Source organism: Homarus americanus, unplaced genomic scaffold (genome assembly GCF_018991925.1).
Source record: "Homarus americanus isolate GMGI-L3 unplaced genomic scaffold, GMGI_Hamer_2.0 scaffold49667, whole genome shotgun sequence".
Lineage (NCBI taxonomy): Eukaryota > Metazoa > Arthropoda > Malacostraca > Decapoda > Nephropidae > Homarus > Homarus americanus.
The window spans coordinates 8,714,571-8,733,241 of NW_024738608.1; the positions used below are offsets into that span (position 1 = coordinate 8,714,571).

At 37.5% G+C, this 18,671-nt stretch overlaps 1 protein-coding gene across 5 annotated transcripts in view; it reads right to left on the reverse strand.

Annotated features, from left to right (window-relative positions):
- LOC121874255 (N-acetylgalactosamine kinase-like) overlaps positions 1-18,671 on the reverse strand; it is a 32,583-nt gene that overhangs the window by 8,797 nt on the left and 5,115 nt on the right. For 3 of the 5 annotated variants that reach the window (XM_042378349.1, XM_042378350.1, XM_042378351.1), the window contains 7 exons: positions 17,196-17,334; positions 16,311-16,478; positions 15,891-16,195; positions 15,436-15,612; positions 12,554-12,717; positions 8,878-9,143; positions 5,488-6,761 (listed from right to left, as the gene is read on the reverse strand). In XM_042378349.1, the coding sequence (XP_042234283.1) occupies positions 6,593-6,761; positions 8,878-9,143; positions 12,554-12,717; positions 15,436-15,612; positions 15,891-16,195; positions 16,311-16,478; positions 17,196-17,334 (1,388 nt within the window). In that variant the 3' untranslated portion in view covers positions 5,488-6,592. Of the gene's footprint in view, positions 1-5,487; positions 6,762-8,877; positions 9,144-12,553; positions 12,718-15,435; positions 15,613-15,890; positions 16,196-16,310; positions 16,479-17,195; positions 17,335-18,671 lie in introns of those variants that run through there. The other 2 variants (XM_042378352.1, XM_042378353.1) reach the window with 1 other exon arrangement.

An 18,671-nucleotide genomic window follows, 5' to 3' on the forward strand; every position in this document is an offset into this window, starting at 1 on the left:
TCGGTACTAGAAAATACATAATTTGAAAAATATTTTATACGACTACGGCGGTAGTATGTCCGGGTTGTCGTAAGTCGAGTATGTCTTAAGTCGAGGAGTACCTGTATATCAATCATTGCACTCTGGACACTTTTTGCTAAAATGTTTTCCCATAAACCACACATTGATTTTGGTGGTGATAGTACACCTCTGGAAGGCTACCGGTACATTATACAGTATACCTGAAATAATACGAGTCCATCCAAAAGGAGGAAAATTTATTATAATGTACAGTACATGTACAAGTATATCAAAATATTCATAAATGTACGACCATCAAATTTCTAAATAACCGAGTGATACATTTGTTTCATATACTGTATGCTGTACTGTACTATACTGTTTATTTTCTGTCACAATCACACTCACCTATACACAAATGATCATATGCAGGTGATCAGTTTGATATAGCAGAGCAAAACTAGTCACCATGTAATAAAAAACTGAGGAAGATCTTGTGCTAAACTTTCATTGTCAAATCATGAGTAAATTTCTAAAGGAGTTCAAGTGACAATGAAAAATTAACTTTGGTTTGGAAAATTCATAAATTTAACTCGTGTGTGCAATGCTTGAAGTCACACAGAAATGTGAGAAGTCAAATGATTTTACCATAAGACATTGGCCCCCATGTTCCAGGTACAGTTGATGCTGGATCTGACACTAAATATTACAACAAAGGCTTGTGCATCAATACACAAGTGTACTCATACAGTTGAGGGAATGTAACATTACTTTTCCACTCTTATACAGTGTACCTCTAAGTACATTTTTATTTAAATGGGAATACTGTACTTTACATCTTAATATAAAACAACAACTCTGTTTATCAAACCAGTCTGTATTGCACTCATTTATACTTATAAACTTTCAATCAACTAAATGTCTATTATGGCAGGAATGATTTTACTAAACTGATAATACAGAATTTTTATATAAATAATTAATTACCTGTAATTACATAAGTAATTTCTAATTAAAAAGAGGTACATAATCAGTCAGTACCCATAACATTCAGAACTAATACTGTATACAGTACATGAGTTACCAGTTACTAAGTTATCATAGCAGTTTACCTCTACTGTACTGTAATAAACTAAATATACAACTAGACGATTAAGTTAATGAACCTGAAGCATAAAAAGCCTGTGCCCTGTATATTGCGCAGCAGAGCATTAAGTATGAGTGACAAAATCTGAGGCAGTCTCTTCATGATAATCTACCTGAGTAACATTTTGGTTATCACAGTAAAAAGAACAAAAGCATCAAAAGCAGACATAGACATCTGTTCAACATAACTGAAAGATTAACTAAAGGCTCACCATTTTATGCATTATTCATAGTACTACATGGATCCCTCGATATTGTACAGTATATGGTTAGGCTGAGTTCCTGAAAACCTGATCAGTAAGTGAATGCTAGCATATTGAACACGTTTTAGCATGGTTTCAGTGGGGGTAACATTCCAGGAGTCACTAAAAGTGGAGGTTATCAACCAAAAAGGCCCTAAAATCATGATATTAAAAGCATCTCCACACCACAAGGCAGTTCATACATCATAAATTTTGCATGAAAATAGTGAAATAATGTTCAACAGAAATTGAAGTCCAACTGTTTTGCGACAAAATGGTGTTAAAAATTTAAATTGATAAAAATTAAAAATCTTAAGTCAGGATCAAGGGATTCCTGTACATATTTATAAAGTTAATAAATCTGACATTGAAGATTGTCATCAGCTACCAGGGCTAACTTCAGATTCATTTGTGGCAGCTTCTCTTTTTCTTTTTTTGTAATTAACTCTTCAGAAAGTTGTAGAACATTTAATGATTTTTCATTTGGGATAATAATATATAATTTATAACAGCCTTGACATCTATGGGTGACAATCAGAAATATACTTTTGCTCTGGAGTGCTTTTAAATATGTGCTAATACAGTACTGTAATAGTTGTTCTACCTCCAGTATAAATAATAAACAGGCAAATAAAAACTACCAATAATGGTTAACAATAATGCTGATACCAGGGCGGTGAAAATACTCTTAAAAACAAATTAATTACAAATCAATAAACTGTAGCAGAAGGCGAACAGAAACTGAGTATTTTCAATAAATGTTATTATTCTAATGAATTTGTTATGATGAGAAAAATCTTTTCTGAAAATATATCTTAGTTTCTTTACAATTTGAACCATATTCTAAGATGAGAATTTCTAATATCCATATTACAGTTTTCATCATTACTGGTATTTTACAATGACCTAATTTTTTTTTTTTTTTCATTATTAGAACAGAAACATGATAATAATAAATTGGAAAAGATCCAATAATATCTTAAAATGTGAGAATTCTAAGACTGCCATAGTAGGTCAGGGTGGCCTAGTGGTTGGGTAGCTATTATTATTTACCTGGTTACACACTACTTCAGGAGGCCATTTGCCTAATCAAAGGGAGGTATGGGTGTCTGATGACTAAACTGATATCCCCATCCAATTCTTTTTACCATATGACTCTCAATAAATAGAGTACTAAAGAGGATCATTACTCTACTACTTGTCCATAGCACCATGTATATAGCCCCAAAAGAGCACATGAAGTTGTATTCACTTCATTTCTTTTTCTTCACCATTTTACCTTCCCAAAAATCAATTACTGTATGACTTTGGCAAGGATAAATAAATTATGAGCACCAAGCATCTTAAGGAGCAATTTACTTTCTGAAGTAAGTAAATAACAATAAATTATACAAGAATAATACAGTACCTGTATATATAAAATAACCATTAAGCTATCCTTTCTATTGAAAGTTGGCTTAGTGACCATTAAAACATGAAGGATTGTGGGACACAACCCCATTTTATGACTGAGGAGGCAAGAGAAGTAACCTGCAAGATATATGTCATGGGTTGCGTTAGGCTTACCCACGCAACCAACTCCAAAGTTTGTTTTACCAGAGATAAGACGCCCGGCGAGGCATAACTGGGACATGTATTTTTCAATTAGTGTATGTCAGCCAGCCTTTAGGGGGGTGGGCAGTGAAACAGTGTTGTACTGTTCATCGCTTCACACCCAAAAACCTCATTTTAAGTAGTATCCCCTGAGCCATGGGTTAGTTAAGACGTCGTCTCCATCCTCTCCCTCCTGAAGGGGGGGCGGGGCGGGACACCACACCACACAGTCCTCCACCGCCACTCCGTCCTGTGAACCGTCGTCGACACGAGACTAAGCGTGTTAACCTAGGTTGTTATCCCCGTGGAAATATCACGTGTGGATGCCTGGTTGCGACAAGAGTAATCCAGGCTGGCCTATCAAACCTACAGTAAATGGTTAATTAATTCACGCTTACAGAGTTCTCCTGCACGACACCCGTCTACCGTGACCGCGATCGACACGAGACTAAGTGTGTTAACCTAGGTTTGTTATCCCCGTGGAAATATCACGTGTGGAAGCCTGGTTGCGACAAAAGCAATCCAGGATGGTCTATTGCACCTAATGGTTAATTCAAGTCACGCTTACCAGTTCTACTTGCCGCGACAACCGTCCACAGTGACTGTCAGTGACGCGAGACTGTGTGTGGTAACCCAAGAGTACCTTTTTGTTGTTATGGCCGTGGGAAGAAGTTCTTGTGATGAAGCCTGGTTGCAACAAAAGCAATCCAGGCTGGCAGTAAATGTATCACTTGAAGAATTAAGGCTCTGTTAAGTTACTCCCATAGTAGAGTAATCACATGTGTCCCCAAGATAAAATTCTCTTTTAGAAGATTAATTTTATTACAGCGTGAACGTGAGTGAATCATATAGCCATGCAAATTGTAAATCATTGTATGGAAGCTTGACAATTAAATGTAAGTGCAATTATCTGCCCGTATCTGTGATCCTATCTTATTATTACTGAAGGTAATGACTGATTGGCTATGACAAAGTATAACCAGTAACTTAGATGGATGTTGAAAATTAAATGAATTCATTAAATCATCATTTATCAAGTATAAATCATGGAATGTCGAGTGGTGGAGTGAACTTCTACGTAGATACGCCATAATCTCCTGTAAGTAATCAGTGTGAAGGTATCGGACTCTACGGTAAGAAATATGAAATACGACATATTATTATCTTTACATAATATAATCCACTCATACTTACCACCGATCCACCCCAAAACCATGAAAATATACCACCACAAATCATCCCCAGACAGAGGTTGCCAGTCCCTAGAGAATGTGCAGTACTTAGCAGACAGTGTTTTTGTTGCAAGTAGCCTTCGCACCCACTTAAATTCAAATTCATAATCTACATCCAGTAGTAGTCTCAAGGACTGTTTAAAAGCTTCTCACCCATGTAAGCCATGCCTCAACCCTTCTCACTCCTCTGCTAATTTAGAACTGCTCAAGTGGTGGGAGAGAGGATCTGGAGAGAATCCAGGTCAGATTTTGTACCTTTGGCCATAAATGGTATATTGTGCCTCAACCTTACATGCTCCCTAGATAGGGGCCTCTTTATTCTAAGAGTTTGATACAATAACTTTGGCTGATTTAAAAAAAAAAAAAAAAAAAAGACATGATAGACATTCCTTGCAAGGATGCCACAAAAAAGTTAAACCACTTAAGTCATATGATCTGGTAGAACAATTAGGTATTTACCAAATTTACGATAAAATATTATATGTATCACTCGGAAGATTGTTTAGATACTGTATATGGTTGAAGGTTAAGTTTTTGTTAAAATGCTTTGTAATATCTATGGTATATAAGATTCAATAATGGACAGTGCAGAAAGAGTTGTTAGGACTAGGATTGTATTTTTTCTATATTTTACTAGGAATCCCATCTATGACTGAGGGGTTTACGGTCAACATGAGCAGCCTCTTTCATATGATAATCAACCACTCCTCCAGATGAACCAAACAATAAGTCCCTTCTTTTTGGGAGTGACTGACAGCCACTCTAAGGATTTCTCTGAACACTATTGGTACAATCTTGAATCAGTATAGCAATGTGCCAATTAGCTTTTCTGAGATCTACAGATGTTGTTTGAAAGTTTCTTCTGGGAGCCCAGAAGAAAGGAATGGTTTGAATAAAAATATCAACTGCCAAATATAAACAGGGCATACCCTGGTTAACAAAACTACACTAAAATCTGTGGCAAAAAGTAAAACCATGGCATAGTATGAATCAGATATAGTAAAGAGCAAAATCAACAGTTACCTTTCTCAGTTGCCCAAAAAGATCTTCAGAGTTTGGCTATCAGTTGGAATATGAGAATGGTTGATTTACACTCATCAAGTCAAAAACTTCTGGCCTGAAGTCTAACTAGTTCTTGAGACAATTTCCAGATCTGGATCATGAATACTAATTCAACTGGATAAGAATGATCTTTACAACAGAAATATTGTTGGATTGGATTATGTAATCATGACACTAAGCAGTGCACACTCCTGGGCAATGACAGGCTCTGCCTGGAAGTGGTGGTGTATTTTCCAAGTCAACTGTGACGACCTATGAAACAATGCATGAGGTAACCTATGCCATCACCTACCGTATGTAGACCTGGAGTTATTTACAGTATAAGTCTGAGTTAAATGTAAAAGGTGTATAATTATTGAGTAAATATATGATCCAGCTGGCTTTTTACAATTCAGAGGGCAAAGGATTATATTAATGATACTCATTCAAACTGCAATCTTAAACAAATTCAGGCAGTCCCCAAGTTATGAGAGGGTTTATGTTTCTGGACCCTGTTCGTACATCAGAACAGTGTTAATTCCATAGGTTAGGTTAAAACATATCCCTGCCCATACAAAACAACAGTAATAGCTCATACATAACAAATAATGTAAATACCTGTAAATACTGTAAATAAAGTGATGTTAAACAATATAAAGTATGTTACAGTAAAAAATTTAATTTTAATTGCAGATTTTTGTAATGAATATACTGTACTGAGATCTCGATCGTAAGTATGAGTATTTGCAAGTCAGAGGTTTGTAACTCAGGGACTACCTGTACTACTTCCTCAGTTATGACCTGAGCCTGTGATGAATGATTATTAGCTCTGTGCAATGAACTCTATGCTATGGTATTCATAAATTTTATCTACATGACTACAAGCTGTACCCTTCACCATTACACACTGTTCATAAGCAAAACAATCAGGATCTTAATAATAAAAATAGTATATGTGTGTACAGACCTTGTTACTTCTACAACAGACTAAAAGTCCCACACGGGCACTCATCCTTTAAAATAAATCTTCCCCGCAGTTTAAATAAAAAATGTGTAAATCAGGTACTGACACTGTTATGCAGTTATTTCCTCAACAGTGGATGGACATCTAAGTAGGCCAATGAATACTATTACGTACTACTGTAACAGAGGAAAAACACTGGTAGTATAAAGAGCTGTAAAGAAAAGCAAGTACAGTACAACTAATACTGTACTATATGTACTGTATACCTTTTATACTAAGACCAAACTAATAAAATCACTCATAATAAATAAACTAGCACACAAGACCCAAGAACCTTAACACAGTTTACCAGCTATAGCACCTCAATTCATATCTTACTCCACAAAAATACAAGCTCCAGAGCCTGGCCGAGAGCTAAAAAGAATACTGTTCATGTCACGGCCTTGTGCTGCTGGTTCCTGACTGTAATACCTGTCTTGCAGCATCTTCTTATATGCTTCTGTGGATTTCTCTTCGACCAGTGCCACCATACATCCTCCCCAACTGTAATAAAAGTACAGCACTTGGTGAAGGTGGCAATAAAAGATAATACTATACTCAGGTGGAGTAGGAGCGGAATTTAACAGGCAAGTGATATTTAGAGAAGGTAAGTGTTTTAGTGTAAAATACAACGAATATATATAATAATCTAGGGAAAACCTAGTTCACAATACCCTGTACACATTTTAAGTAGAGTTACATTTCTGAAATACATGTGTTGACAGTTACATGATTGAGTTAGGGACCTCAAAAAGGCATCGTTAAGTGATTGATTATACTGTATATTGATATTAATAACTAGTGGGAAAAAATAGGTTCCATTCCTGAAACCCTGAAGGGCCCAAATAAGTATTATATCCTGCTGCTACAATGATTAAATAATGTCTAAATAACTCAAATAATTAATAAATAGACATAAAAACAATAAATTTACACAAAATAAAGATTTATTTTAATTTACCTTACATCATTAAGTGATTAATTGTAAATCGATATTAATAACTTATAGAGAAAATTTTGGTTCTGTTTCAGAGATTCTTAAGAGCCTCAACATGTAAATACAGTACAATAGATCCTTCCCATTCATGGGTTTACGAAGCCATTTCAACGATTCGCGGTAAGCAGCTGGTGGCTCGGGTGGCTAGCATGCGAGCTTCTCCCTCAGTGCAACGAGTCACCCCAAGTGCCCACGGCGTCTCATCTCACTCTGTTTGCCCTCACCCAGTACCCATGACCTAGCATCCTGTGTCATACTCTCAAAACTTTTGTGTTTCTTTGTGAAAATGGCCCCAAAAACACTGCCTAGTGTCAGTGCTAGTGAAACGAGTGGAGTGAAACATAAAAGGCAAATGTCAGTGTTGACTCTGGCAAAGAAAATTTAATTATTAGACAAGTTAAAAGAGGGGATGAGTGCTGCCGCGGTTGGTCGGTTGTTTGGTGTGAACGAATCGACAGTGCGGTACATAAAGAATGAACAAGCAATTCGTGATTCCGTTCAAGTGAGTGCTCCTGCAAGTGCTAAAGTGGCACAGGTTGTTCGTGACAGGTTTAATAAATAAATATAAAACGAAAACAATCGATCAACTGATGAAAACATAGCTTCACCTGCCCTCAAAAGATGGCAGTACAAGTGGCCATGTTTTCTGCTCGCAGATATTTCAAATTACTGTAAAGTACTAATATTCAATAATCAATTGCCTCCCACGAATTGTCAAAGGCTTGAGTATATCAGCGAACAGTCAGGGATTACTATATACAGTACAGTACATGTAAGCAAGTATCGCATACGAATATTAAATTTTTGTTGGTAACCCAATTCAAAATAATTGGGGCTCTAGCCCTTACGAATTATGAGATTTTACAAAATATGAGCGACACCTGCCGAGGGGGAAAATACAGCGGTAATTTTCCATTATCTGCCCCAAGGAAAATTTAAATGTTTCTAGGTACAGTATACTAGATTTAGGTTCTTGTGTCATGGTCACAATTGCACGGCTAGTAATTTCAACACTTTACTATTCATATTATGCTCCACCGTCCACAAAACATGTGTGAAACTAACGAGTTACCACCCTAGGAAGGGTTATCAGATATATTGGCTCAAACACTGGGTAATGAAGGAAAAACAAGCGAAAAAAGCTTACGTGGTAGATCATAGATGTACACTCCCGACTAACCAACGTGAACTGACCACAACCCATGTGTGATGCGCATAGTACCTGTATAGTTTGTTTACACCGACTCTGAGATGGGCAGTCAGCAGTTGCATCTCATAGTGACATGTGCGTCATATATATACATACGTAAATGTCCCTCATAATCCCAAATTTTACCAAATATTACCAAAATTTCAATACATTATCATAAAATTTCAAAATGTCTCTCATGTTTAAAAATTTTACCAAATGTTATAGGTACTGTATTTCGAAACCGCAAAACCTTACGAATTATGAGTGATTTCAAATTAGAGAAATATGAATCATGAGGGTTTTACTGTAAGGTAAGGTTATACAAAAAATAAATGCAAAAAAAAAAAATACAGTAAACCTCTTGTAATACTGGTATCAACCTTCAAATTCACTAAAAATATAATCTCTAATCAACAATAAGAATACCTTACCCAGCTCCAGTTAATCGTGCACCTAGAGAAACTCCCTGTGAGAGTTCAACCAGAGTGTCAAGTTTGGGGTGAGAACACTCATATAGTAGCTGTGTGGACCTATGTGAGTCCAGCATGAGCCTCCCCAGTTCTTCTAAAGCTGTATCGTTTTGCTCATCACACACACGCTTGAATTGCCACACACGATGAGCCTCGGAAAAAACATGAAGGGCACGGTCATGTAACTTGAATTCTTGAATATGCCTGGTGTTTTCACTAAGAGTTATCTGAAAAGATATTTCTAATTTGATTTAATTTGTTTTGTGTTTAAGTTTTAATCAAAGGTATAGTGTCAACCATGCCTTGGGTAAGTAGACTTGTCTGATTGTGATAACCCAGATTTTAACAAGGTAAATAATCTTACAGTATTGGATGGATCAATTTGAGTTTAACAAGCATATCATTATCATTCAAAGATCTGCAATTGCATCTTTTATATTACTGTACAAGGTTCAGGCAAAGGTCACTGTTGCTGAGAATGAATGACTGATCCCAGGACCCATAACCTGTGTGACTGAGATTATAAATGTTCACTCCATTACTAGAACTACAAATATTCATATTTAACAATGTCAGTGTAAGTTAATTTCATAATGCTGTACAGTAAAGGTATCCCTCGAGATAAAAATGGGTGAGGTAAAAAAAATGTGAGGCGAATTTACATATCACGAATAGATAAACATAGGTAAAAATAGGGCTCCATTCCCCAGTGACAAAAAGACCCCATATCATACCCCCAAACCACAAAATCGGTTCACAAACAAAAACAAGACCTGCTTAACTAATGATGAACCGTAAAAAACTACTTTAATTTACTTCCTAACACATGAAGAAAAAAATTACTGCTTAACTTTGGTACATTCCCTGATAGGAGGTCTCTCTCTATCCTACTACAGGTAATACAAAGCTACAGTACTACTAATACAAAGCTACAGTACTACTAATACAAAGCTACAGTACTAATACAAAGCTACAGTAATACTAATACAAAGCTACAGTACTATTAATACAAAGCTACAATACTACTAATACAAAGCTACAGTACTACTACTTAGCTGTCACTCAGAATTGAGTATCATGATCATCCAGCCATGATATAATGAAATGAGTTATTAAGGATGTCACCTTCGTTGGTGAGCTCTGAGGTGACTCGAAAAGCCGATATGGAACTGCCAGGGTCATCCACAGATGTTGCACGTGTGGAGGGCTACATCTAGTGCAGAAGAGGCGGGAGCAGCATCTTTCTGGTGTTGGCGATTGTCTGTTTCAGTTTGCAGTCGGGCTGACTTGAAAGCATTGACACCTTCTCGTGTGGTGATCCTCCAACCGCTATGGTGTGGATCCCAGGTGAGGGGGTCGATTTGACACTTTTCAGGTTTGCCTTAAGACTATCCTTATACCTTTTCAGTTGCCCGTCAACATTAAGTTTACGATTTGTTAGGTGACTGTAAAGTAGTTGTTTTGGCAGTCTACTGTCGTCCATGCAGGTAACATAACCAGTCCAACGTAGTTGTTCATGATAACAGTAGCCTCGAGGCTCCTACAGTTGGTGTCAGCAAGCTCAGAAGATGGAACGTAAGTTTTCAAGTGCCTTGAGGTGCCTCCTGTATGTGACCCATGTCTCGCAGCCATATAGCAGGGTGGGAAGGACCACTGCTCGATATACTTGCAGCTTTGTAAATTATTTCAGCTCCCTACAGCTGAAGACACGGGTACGGAGTCTGCCAAAGGCTTGAAATGCACATCAAATCCAATGTTGAATCTCTTCATCGATGTCCGTGGTGGTGGACAGATGGGAGCCGAGATACTGAAAGCGGGCAACATTAGAAAGGGTAGTACCGTTAAGTTGGATGGATGGTGGAGATGTGACTGAACCAGGGGCAGGCTGAAAAAGAATGTGAGTCTTACGTACATTCACCTCAAGGCCAAAGTGTGCATATGCATCTGCGTAGGTGTTCAGAATCTCCTGTAGGTCGCTTTCAATGTGAGCGACAAGGGTGAAGTTGTCTGCATACTGAAGTTCAGTAATGGAGGCTGCTGACACGTTTGGTCCTGCCTGAAGTCATCTTATGTTGAAAAGACCATTCATCCGGTACTGCATGTCCTCCATACCAGCTAAATTGGCACTGGCACAAGTAAGGAAAGCAGCCAAGAAAATGGAAAAGAGTTGGTGACCAGTACACATCCTTGTTTTACCCCCATCGAAGGCCTTGGTTAGGTCGATGAAGGCCATGTACAGGTCATGACACTGTTCTCTGCACTTTAACTGTATCTGGCGGGCAGCAAAAATCATGTCAGTGGCGCCACGTGATGGCCTAAAGACACATGGAGATTCTGGGAGGAAGCTTTCTGACTCAGGAAAAATTCTGTTTAGGAGGACTCGGGCGATAATCTTGCCAGCTACGGACAGCAGTGAGATCCCGCGGTAGTTGCCACAGTCTGACCAGTCTCCCTTGTTCTAATAAATATTGACGATGGAGGCGTCTTTAAGAGCTTGGAAGATTTCCTCCTTTTCCCATATATTCTCCAGGAGAGAGTAGAGACGGCTAGTAAGCAGGGGTCCTCCTGCTTTATACACCTCGGCTGGGTTTCCATCAGGACTTAAGGCTTTGTTAGTTTCCACCTGTTTGATAGCAGTAGCTACCTCATCCAGGGATGGAGGATAGCTGAGGTAGGTCAGCTCTGGATGCTGAGGGACCTGCTGGGTAGTCAGGACAGCCACACTGGTGTTTCAGTTGAGCAGCAAATGGTAGTGCTCTTTCCAGCGCTGAAGGATGACTTCATCGTCTTTAATTAGGGAGTTACTGTCAGATGAGCGGAGGGGGCTGTGCCATGGGTGATCGGCCCCTAAAATGTTTTAGTAGAATTAAAAAATTCGTGCATCTTGTGTTGATCTGCAATTTTTTGTTTTACATGCTTTATTTTTCAACCATTCATTCTTTAGTCTGTGAAGTTCGCGCTAGGCTGCCGTTTTCTTCTTGTGGAAGGTGCTTTGATCCAAAAATGAGGGTTGCTCTGCCAGTCAGTTAATGCAGCACATTTATCATCAATGAGTATATTGATTTCCTGCTCATTTTCATCAAACCATTCCTGGTGTGTTCTTTCAATCAGGCCAAGGGTCTCTCTGCAGGCTTTTGTCTTGACAGAATTTTTTTAAGAAATTTAGCAATGATAGCATTTATTCCAATTATTTATTTTTCATTCTCATCACTTTCAGATGAGCACAAAATTAAGCCTACAAAACCATACATTTTTAGATATAAAGACCCACTTTATGCACCCAGAAATGTAGGTCAAAGTAACACAATATTGCTAAGGACATAATCAGGTCAAGCAGTGTCAACCATTGACCTGAAGCTGATGTCAATAACTGTTTGACCAAATACGATGGTGACCCAGCAAGTGATGGTGTTGTCATTTGATACAAAATAATTATTCAATGATTAGTCAGATGCCTGTGCATTATTTTTAATTTATTTATTTCTTTTTGTTTTGAGGAGGGTGGTAGTTCCAAGTACTGTACTGTAGTAACCTTGAACCTTTTCCCTGGCTACAATTTTGATGGCCTTCCTTGCCTTACCCCACTTGGATCTACCACAGACAGATTGAAAACCTACATTAAAATGCTGAACCTCACCTGATCTAGCTCTTCAGGAGTTGTGCGAAGTAGCTCACAAATTTCATCTTTTCCATATGGTCGAGCCTCAAATGTGTCCGTGACAAGTGTCATCATCTGTGGAAGAGACTTCCCCAAGACTTTTTGCAGATCTCCTAATTTTTGGTACATCTTCCATGCTAATCCTGTAAAAATTTACAATTGCAATTACTGTATACACACAAACTTTTCATCTTCTCCATATACATTACTCTCACACTTATCTTAATATTTCTGTAGAATGCTTTTACTGCATTAATCAACTTTCCTACTTCATAAATCCTCATCACTTTTCACAATACAGTACTGTACTGTCCTTCTTGATCACCCTATCATAGGCCTTCTCTATTTATTATTATTCTTTTTTTTTTTGCATTGAATGAATTTTTTTCCCCACAAAACAAAACAACAATTTCCATTTACATTTCTTCCTGCAACCCCCTACTTTACCTTATTTAACCGGTAAATAAAGCATAATCTTGAGACCATCATATGCAGAAGTGGTCCTCATGAACCATCACACCTTTACAATATTATATCTCCAAAATAGCACCAAAACATGGGAATTCATCAACATAAATAAAATTTTATGCCACTATCTTTTAATTTGGAGAATGGTCGTGAGGAAATTTGATTTATTACGCTCCTCTGTCACTCTGGCATGGACAAATTGCACCTTCCTCTAACCATGTGCCAGCCCACCCTCCCACCAACTTCTCGCCCACCCTCCCACCACGTGCTCGTCCACGCTCCCACTATCTGCTCCTCCACCCTCCCACTATCTGCTCCCACACCCTCCTACCACCTGCTCATCCACCACACACCACATGTGCTCTAACCTCACTCCAGCAATTGAGATCCAAATAGATAATGTTTCAAAACTGTAAGCCCATTGGTAGTTATGAATATTTTAGAAACTCCTTTTGGAAATGCCATTGTGATCAGGGTATAGAAACAGATATTTCAAAACAGTCATCTTCAATGTAATGTGTAGTGACCACACCATTACAGTTCCATCTGCCTAGCAAGACAAACACAAGTCGAATGACGACGTCATGGACAACACGGCCTTTAGAGGACCTCTCGCAGATCAGCGAGAGCTTGTGCAGTGCCAACGGGTAGACCTATATGAACCAATCAGCAAGCTCACAATACCAGCCTTGAGCTACGGCCTGGCTGTCCCCGTCACTCCTGCTCCACTTAAGATCCTGACCACATACCCTCTCTCAAGCAGCACCTCACCTTTATGTGAACCAAGCCACCCATTCACAATGCAAATGAACCACTCAGCATTCTTTAACTCACCACTTTCCTAAGGAGAATTAGACTGACTGCAAGTTAGCCAAAATGAAATTAATATTTCACAGCTTGTGTTTGTCTGCACCATTTTTGTTGGTCCCCTATAAGTAGAGTAAAGGAATGCCATAAATGTGTTGAAGACGGTGACACATGTCCAAAAGTATAAAAAAAATTGTAAAATATAATACAGTAAGACCTCTGTTAGCCGGAATCCCTCTGAACCACAACTCTCTGATAGCCGGAATTGAAATTTTCTTGGATAATCATTTCCAAAGACGGAATTGTCCAGAAAATTTCGGCATTAGGAACGATTTTCTGAGGGAACATTTTCCCAGTACTGTACCCATAAATTCCGGAGATGGGTGATTTTTTCTTGTGTGTTTGAGAGATGAAAATCAAGCACATTTTCTGGAAATTCTGAGAAAAATTCGGGTACCCAGAAAATTCTGGAAAATTTCAGGGATGGGGGATATTTTCCTGGGTTCGAGAGATGGTGTAATGCACAATTTCTGGAACTTCTGGGGAAAATTTTTCTGTTACCCCAAAAATTCCGGGGATGATGGATTTTTTTTTCCGGCTTGGAGAGAATCATCTCATTACCCAGAAATCTCTCATTCCCATTAGCGCTCTGCACCAATTGTTCCGGCGAACGGCGATAAAAATTTTTCAAATATTATTTATGATTTCATATCTTCACATTTCCATAACACAGATATTTCCACATTTCTCTTTGACCCTTAAAAAGTAATGGTATGAAGCCCTGATAACATTCAGTTAATAGTTGCAGTGAGCAATTTGTTTCTGAAACAGTTGGGTGAATCATATACAGTGGTCCCTCAGTTAACGAACACAATTCGTTCTAGAAGGTCGTTCGTTAACCGAAACCATTGTTTCAATGGGATTTTGGGTAATTGGCTCCAGCTCACCGAAAATTACATACAAAGTAAAAATAAATGCAGTAAAGTACACTTACTTTGAGGTGTGTATGTAGAAGGCTCCTGGTTGATGATGATGATGATGGGAATTAGAAGTGGGGGTGGAGAAGGGAGAAGAGAAGGAAGTGGGGGTGGAAGAGAAATCACCCCATGCATCATGCCTTGGTGGGTGAGTGAAGTGGCTGTTAGGTGCACCAAAAACTAGTTCCCTGTACTGCAATTATGTTAAATAAGTGTTAAAATGACTAAAAATTTTAATATAAAACTTGGAAAATTATTGAATAGTACAACCTTCTTGATATTTACTGTACTCCAATTTTAATGAATGTAAGCCCTAGAACCGATTTCTGTATTGGCGGACTAATCTTCCAACTGGTGAGCAAGCCAAAGCATGTCAAAATATTTTCATAAGAATTTCGTTAACCAAATTTTTGTTCGTTAAACGAAATGAAGATTCTTATGGAAGGTAATTCGTTAACTGAAATTTCGTTAAGCGAGGGACTACTGTACAATATAAACAAACACAGCACTGCCATATTTCATAAAACTTGGCTAGGCCCTGTAAATGAGGAAGTGAATGGGACTGTAAATTACCAAAATGCTGTACACAACTGTACAAATTACCGTTACCTGCTTTTTGGGCCATAATTTGAGTTGCTAGTCGGCATTCCATGACACGACAGTTGAAACTTGAGTTCGCAGCTTTGTTCATTGGAGCTAAGCTGTTGCCCACAACAAATGTAGCTCCTGGAGGTAGTGTCACTGAGGTTGAACGCAATGGGTTGAACTCAATTACTTTTGCTGTGTCTGCAAATATTAAGACAAATGGGAATTGACACGAGGAATGTGGCATTTGTATGAATATCCAACAGAGCATGTCATTTATATTACTGAAAAGTTTTTTAACTACTGATACTGTGCTTCTTACTTCCAAGAATTTCTGTTGTATCTAATTTATGACAATTGTTTCTCAAACCTCTACTTTTCATATAGATCATGAAATTTCAGTAACTTTGACAAACCAAACCTCAAACTTATCCATACTGAGAAGTAACAAAACAAATGTAATATGAATAAAAAATGACCTTCAGTTGCCAGGAAAGAAATTGCTTGATCCATTCCTCCTCCTTGTGTTCCTATGTGTGTCTCACAGTGAGCACAGATTTCAGCAAGCTTCTCCTTGGTCAGAGAAATACCATGAGCATGTGCAACAGCTAGGGCAGCAGCACATACCAAGGCAGAAGATGAAGAAAGTCCAGATGAGGGAGGGATGTTGCCTCCAACTAGCATGTCCATACCAACCAGAGGACCTTCAATACCCCCTTCATCCATGATCCCTCTCACTCCACACAACACGTAATTAAACCATGCAGGCTGCTCCCTGTGAATCCTAGTATAAATATGTTAGCATCAGTTATTTCCAACAAATAATCACATTGTCAATATAAAAACAAAATTACACTACCTTTAATTAACTTTGTGAAAAATTTAAAGCCTCTACTTACTCAAAATTATTGACATTGCAGAAAAAATCCGGATAATCCTTGTCAATATTATGGACATTGAGTTTTCCCATGTCGTTGGTTGCCAAAGCTATGAGGATATCTTGTTCTACAGCCATTGGAAACACAGCATACCCACAGTAATCCACATGCTCACCAATAAGGTTGACTCTGTAGGAAATTAATATTATTAGGAAGGAAATGCTACAGTATAAATATTAATTTATTTTTCAATGTAGTCATCTCAATTTTGATGGTTTGACCCCTACTGATACAGTCTCTAATTACAATACATCATATCCTTTATCAAAAGAATTGCAGCACAGTTAAATCATTCTCTGTGTACTGTATTAATTACTAAACATCTCCAGTCATTCTACTGTTGAAGACTGATACCACACAGTAATTCTTCGTGAAATATTAATACAGGTACCTATAACTACCACACCAAGGTCAGCCTCAGTACAGTATGCTGTCTATCTTGTCTTTGTAAATGTTCCCCAATCAAGACTAGTTTTTGTTATTCTGTCAACTATTAACTATTATAAGCATTCAAAAGATCTAAAAGCTTATCACAGTTACTGTACAGTGCCATTTTTACAGTAGAGTACCTGTACTGTATATGTGAACCAATGAATAACAATAGGTGTGTAGAATTCAAAAGTTATTTCAGTACAAGTATTGTGCAACATGCATGAATCCATCACGTTCTCCACATCTCTATGTCTCTCCAGCACCCCATTAACCTTTTCACCAGTCACCAAATTATTTCAGCTGTTATATGTTATCACTTATCAACCAAATTTTTTTTCTCATATATTTTCTTTTTTAACCCAAAACATTCTACTACCTGCTTTAATATAATAAAAACCCATAAAATTAACATACCGCCCAGGAGCTCGAACATAAAACTGTGGGTTGTGAGAGAATTCTAAAGTAAACTTCTCTTGGAGAGCTCTGAGTCGCTGGTATCGCTCCCCCTCTGTGGGGAACTTTTTGACTGGAGGACACTTACTGTTGTTCATGTCTGTAATAACAATTACATAAAAATTTATAGGCAATTTATATGAACAACCTATAGTACTTCATAGATAAATATGATACACTGCATTTCTTCATGCTGTAGTTTACAGACAGTTGCACTCTTGATGGCTGTAATATAACACATATAATATTCTGTACTGTATATTTTGTATCTCTTCAGTACATGTGCACTCATCCTTATGCCACTTAAGCTACTACCCTAAATACCTTGTCAAAATATTATGCCTACTAATTTTGTGAAAACTTCCAATATGCCTGTAAAGTACATTACTGTACTGTACAGTACAGTACTATGAACAATGAAAATCTGCCAAATTATAAATTCAAAGTGTGAATATTTACTAATCATTACAGTACATGTACTGTATAAGACTTACTCAACATGGAAGCAGACACTTAAAATTACTAAACAGGCTAAAAATTTGTGCATGTACAGAACTAACAGTTATGGGAAGACAAAACATTTATACCAGAAATTATGGTAAAAAAAAATGACTAAATACTATACCTGTACAGTACTAGCAATTACAATGTAGACTTAACATAAATAGTGTGAAGCATCAGAGAAAGTTAAGTAAGAAGATGCAAATTGAAGAAGGTGCAAGCAATCAATAAAGTGATGTGATCAAACAAATGGGGTAAGAACACTTTAAAAATCAATCATCTTCCTTTCGACTGCTTTAAACTTCTAAATATAATATCAATGTGTATCACAGCAATGTCTTCAGTTACTGCTGAAGTTTACAGGACTTATTTACTATTAAAAAAATTATTTTGTGCTAGAAAACAAATTTTAAACATGTTTTTTCAGCCAAACTTATGATCATATACAGTACAAGTATCTGCTTTTCATGTGCTGAAAATGCCCTGCCTGAGCTCACTAAAATTCTATTTAAACTACTGTATATTCATAACATTTAGTCAGCCGATACCTATGTGGGAGGAGAATCAACAGCCATGACCCACTTGTGGTAATCACTCCCATCTTGTCAATCAGCAAAAACTAGTTATGTTACCCAAATATCATATTGTACACTATGAAAACCTTTTGGATAATTATTGATCTTTACATCACTTATGTGCCTGTACACCTGCTAATTACGTTACCTTTCTAAGTAGTATTCTGATTAAATTTTTCAAAAGTTATCACAAAATAATTAAAAGAGAAACTCAACAAGATTTTCATTACTAGTAAAACTGTACTGCATTAATGTCAGTCTCTACTTACTAAAATTTCAACCACTATGCACCATCACTATCTGACAAGCTCTTATATCCCTCTCACATGGAGACAGGTGCCAATACACATTTAAAGTAAAC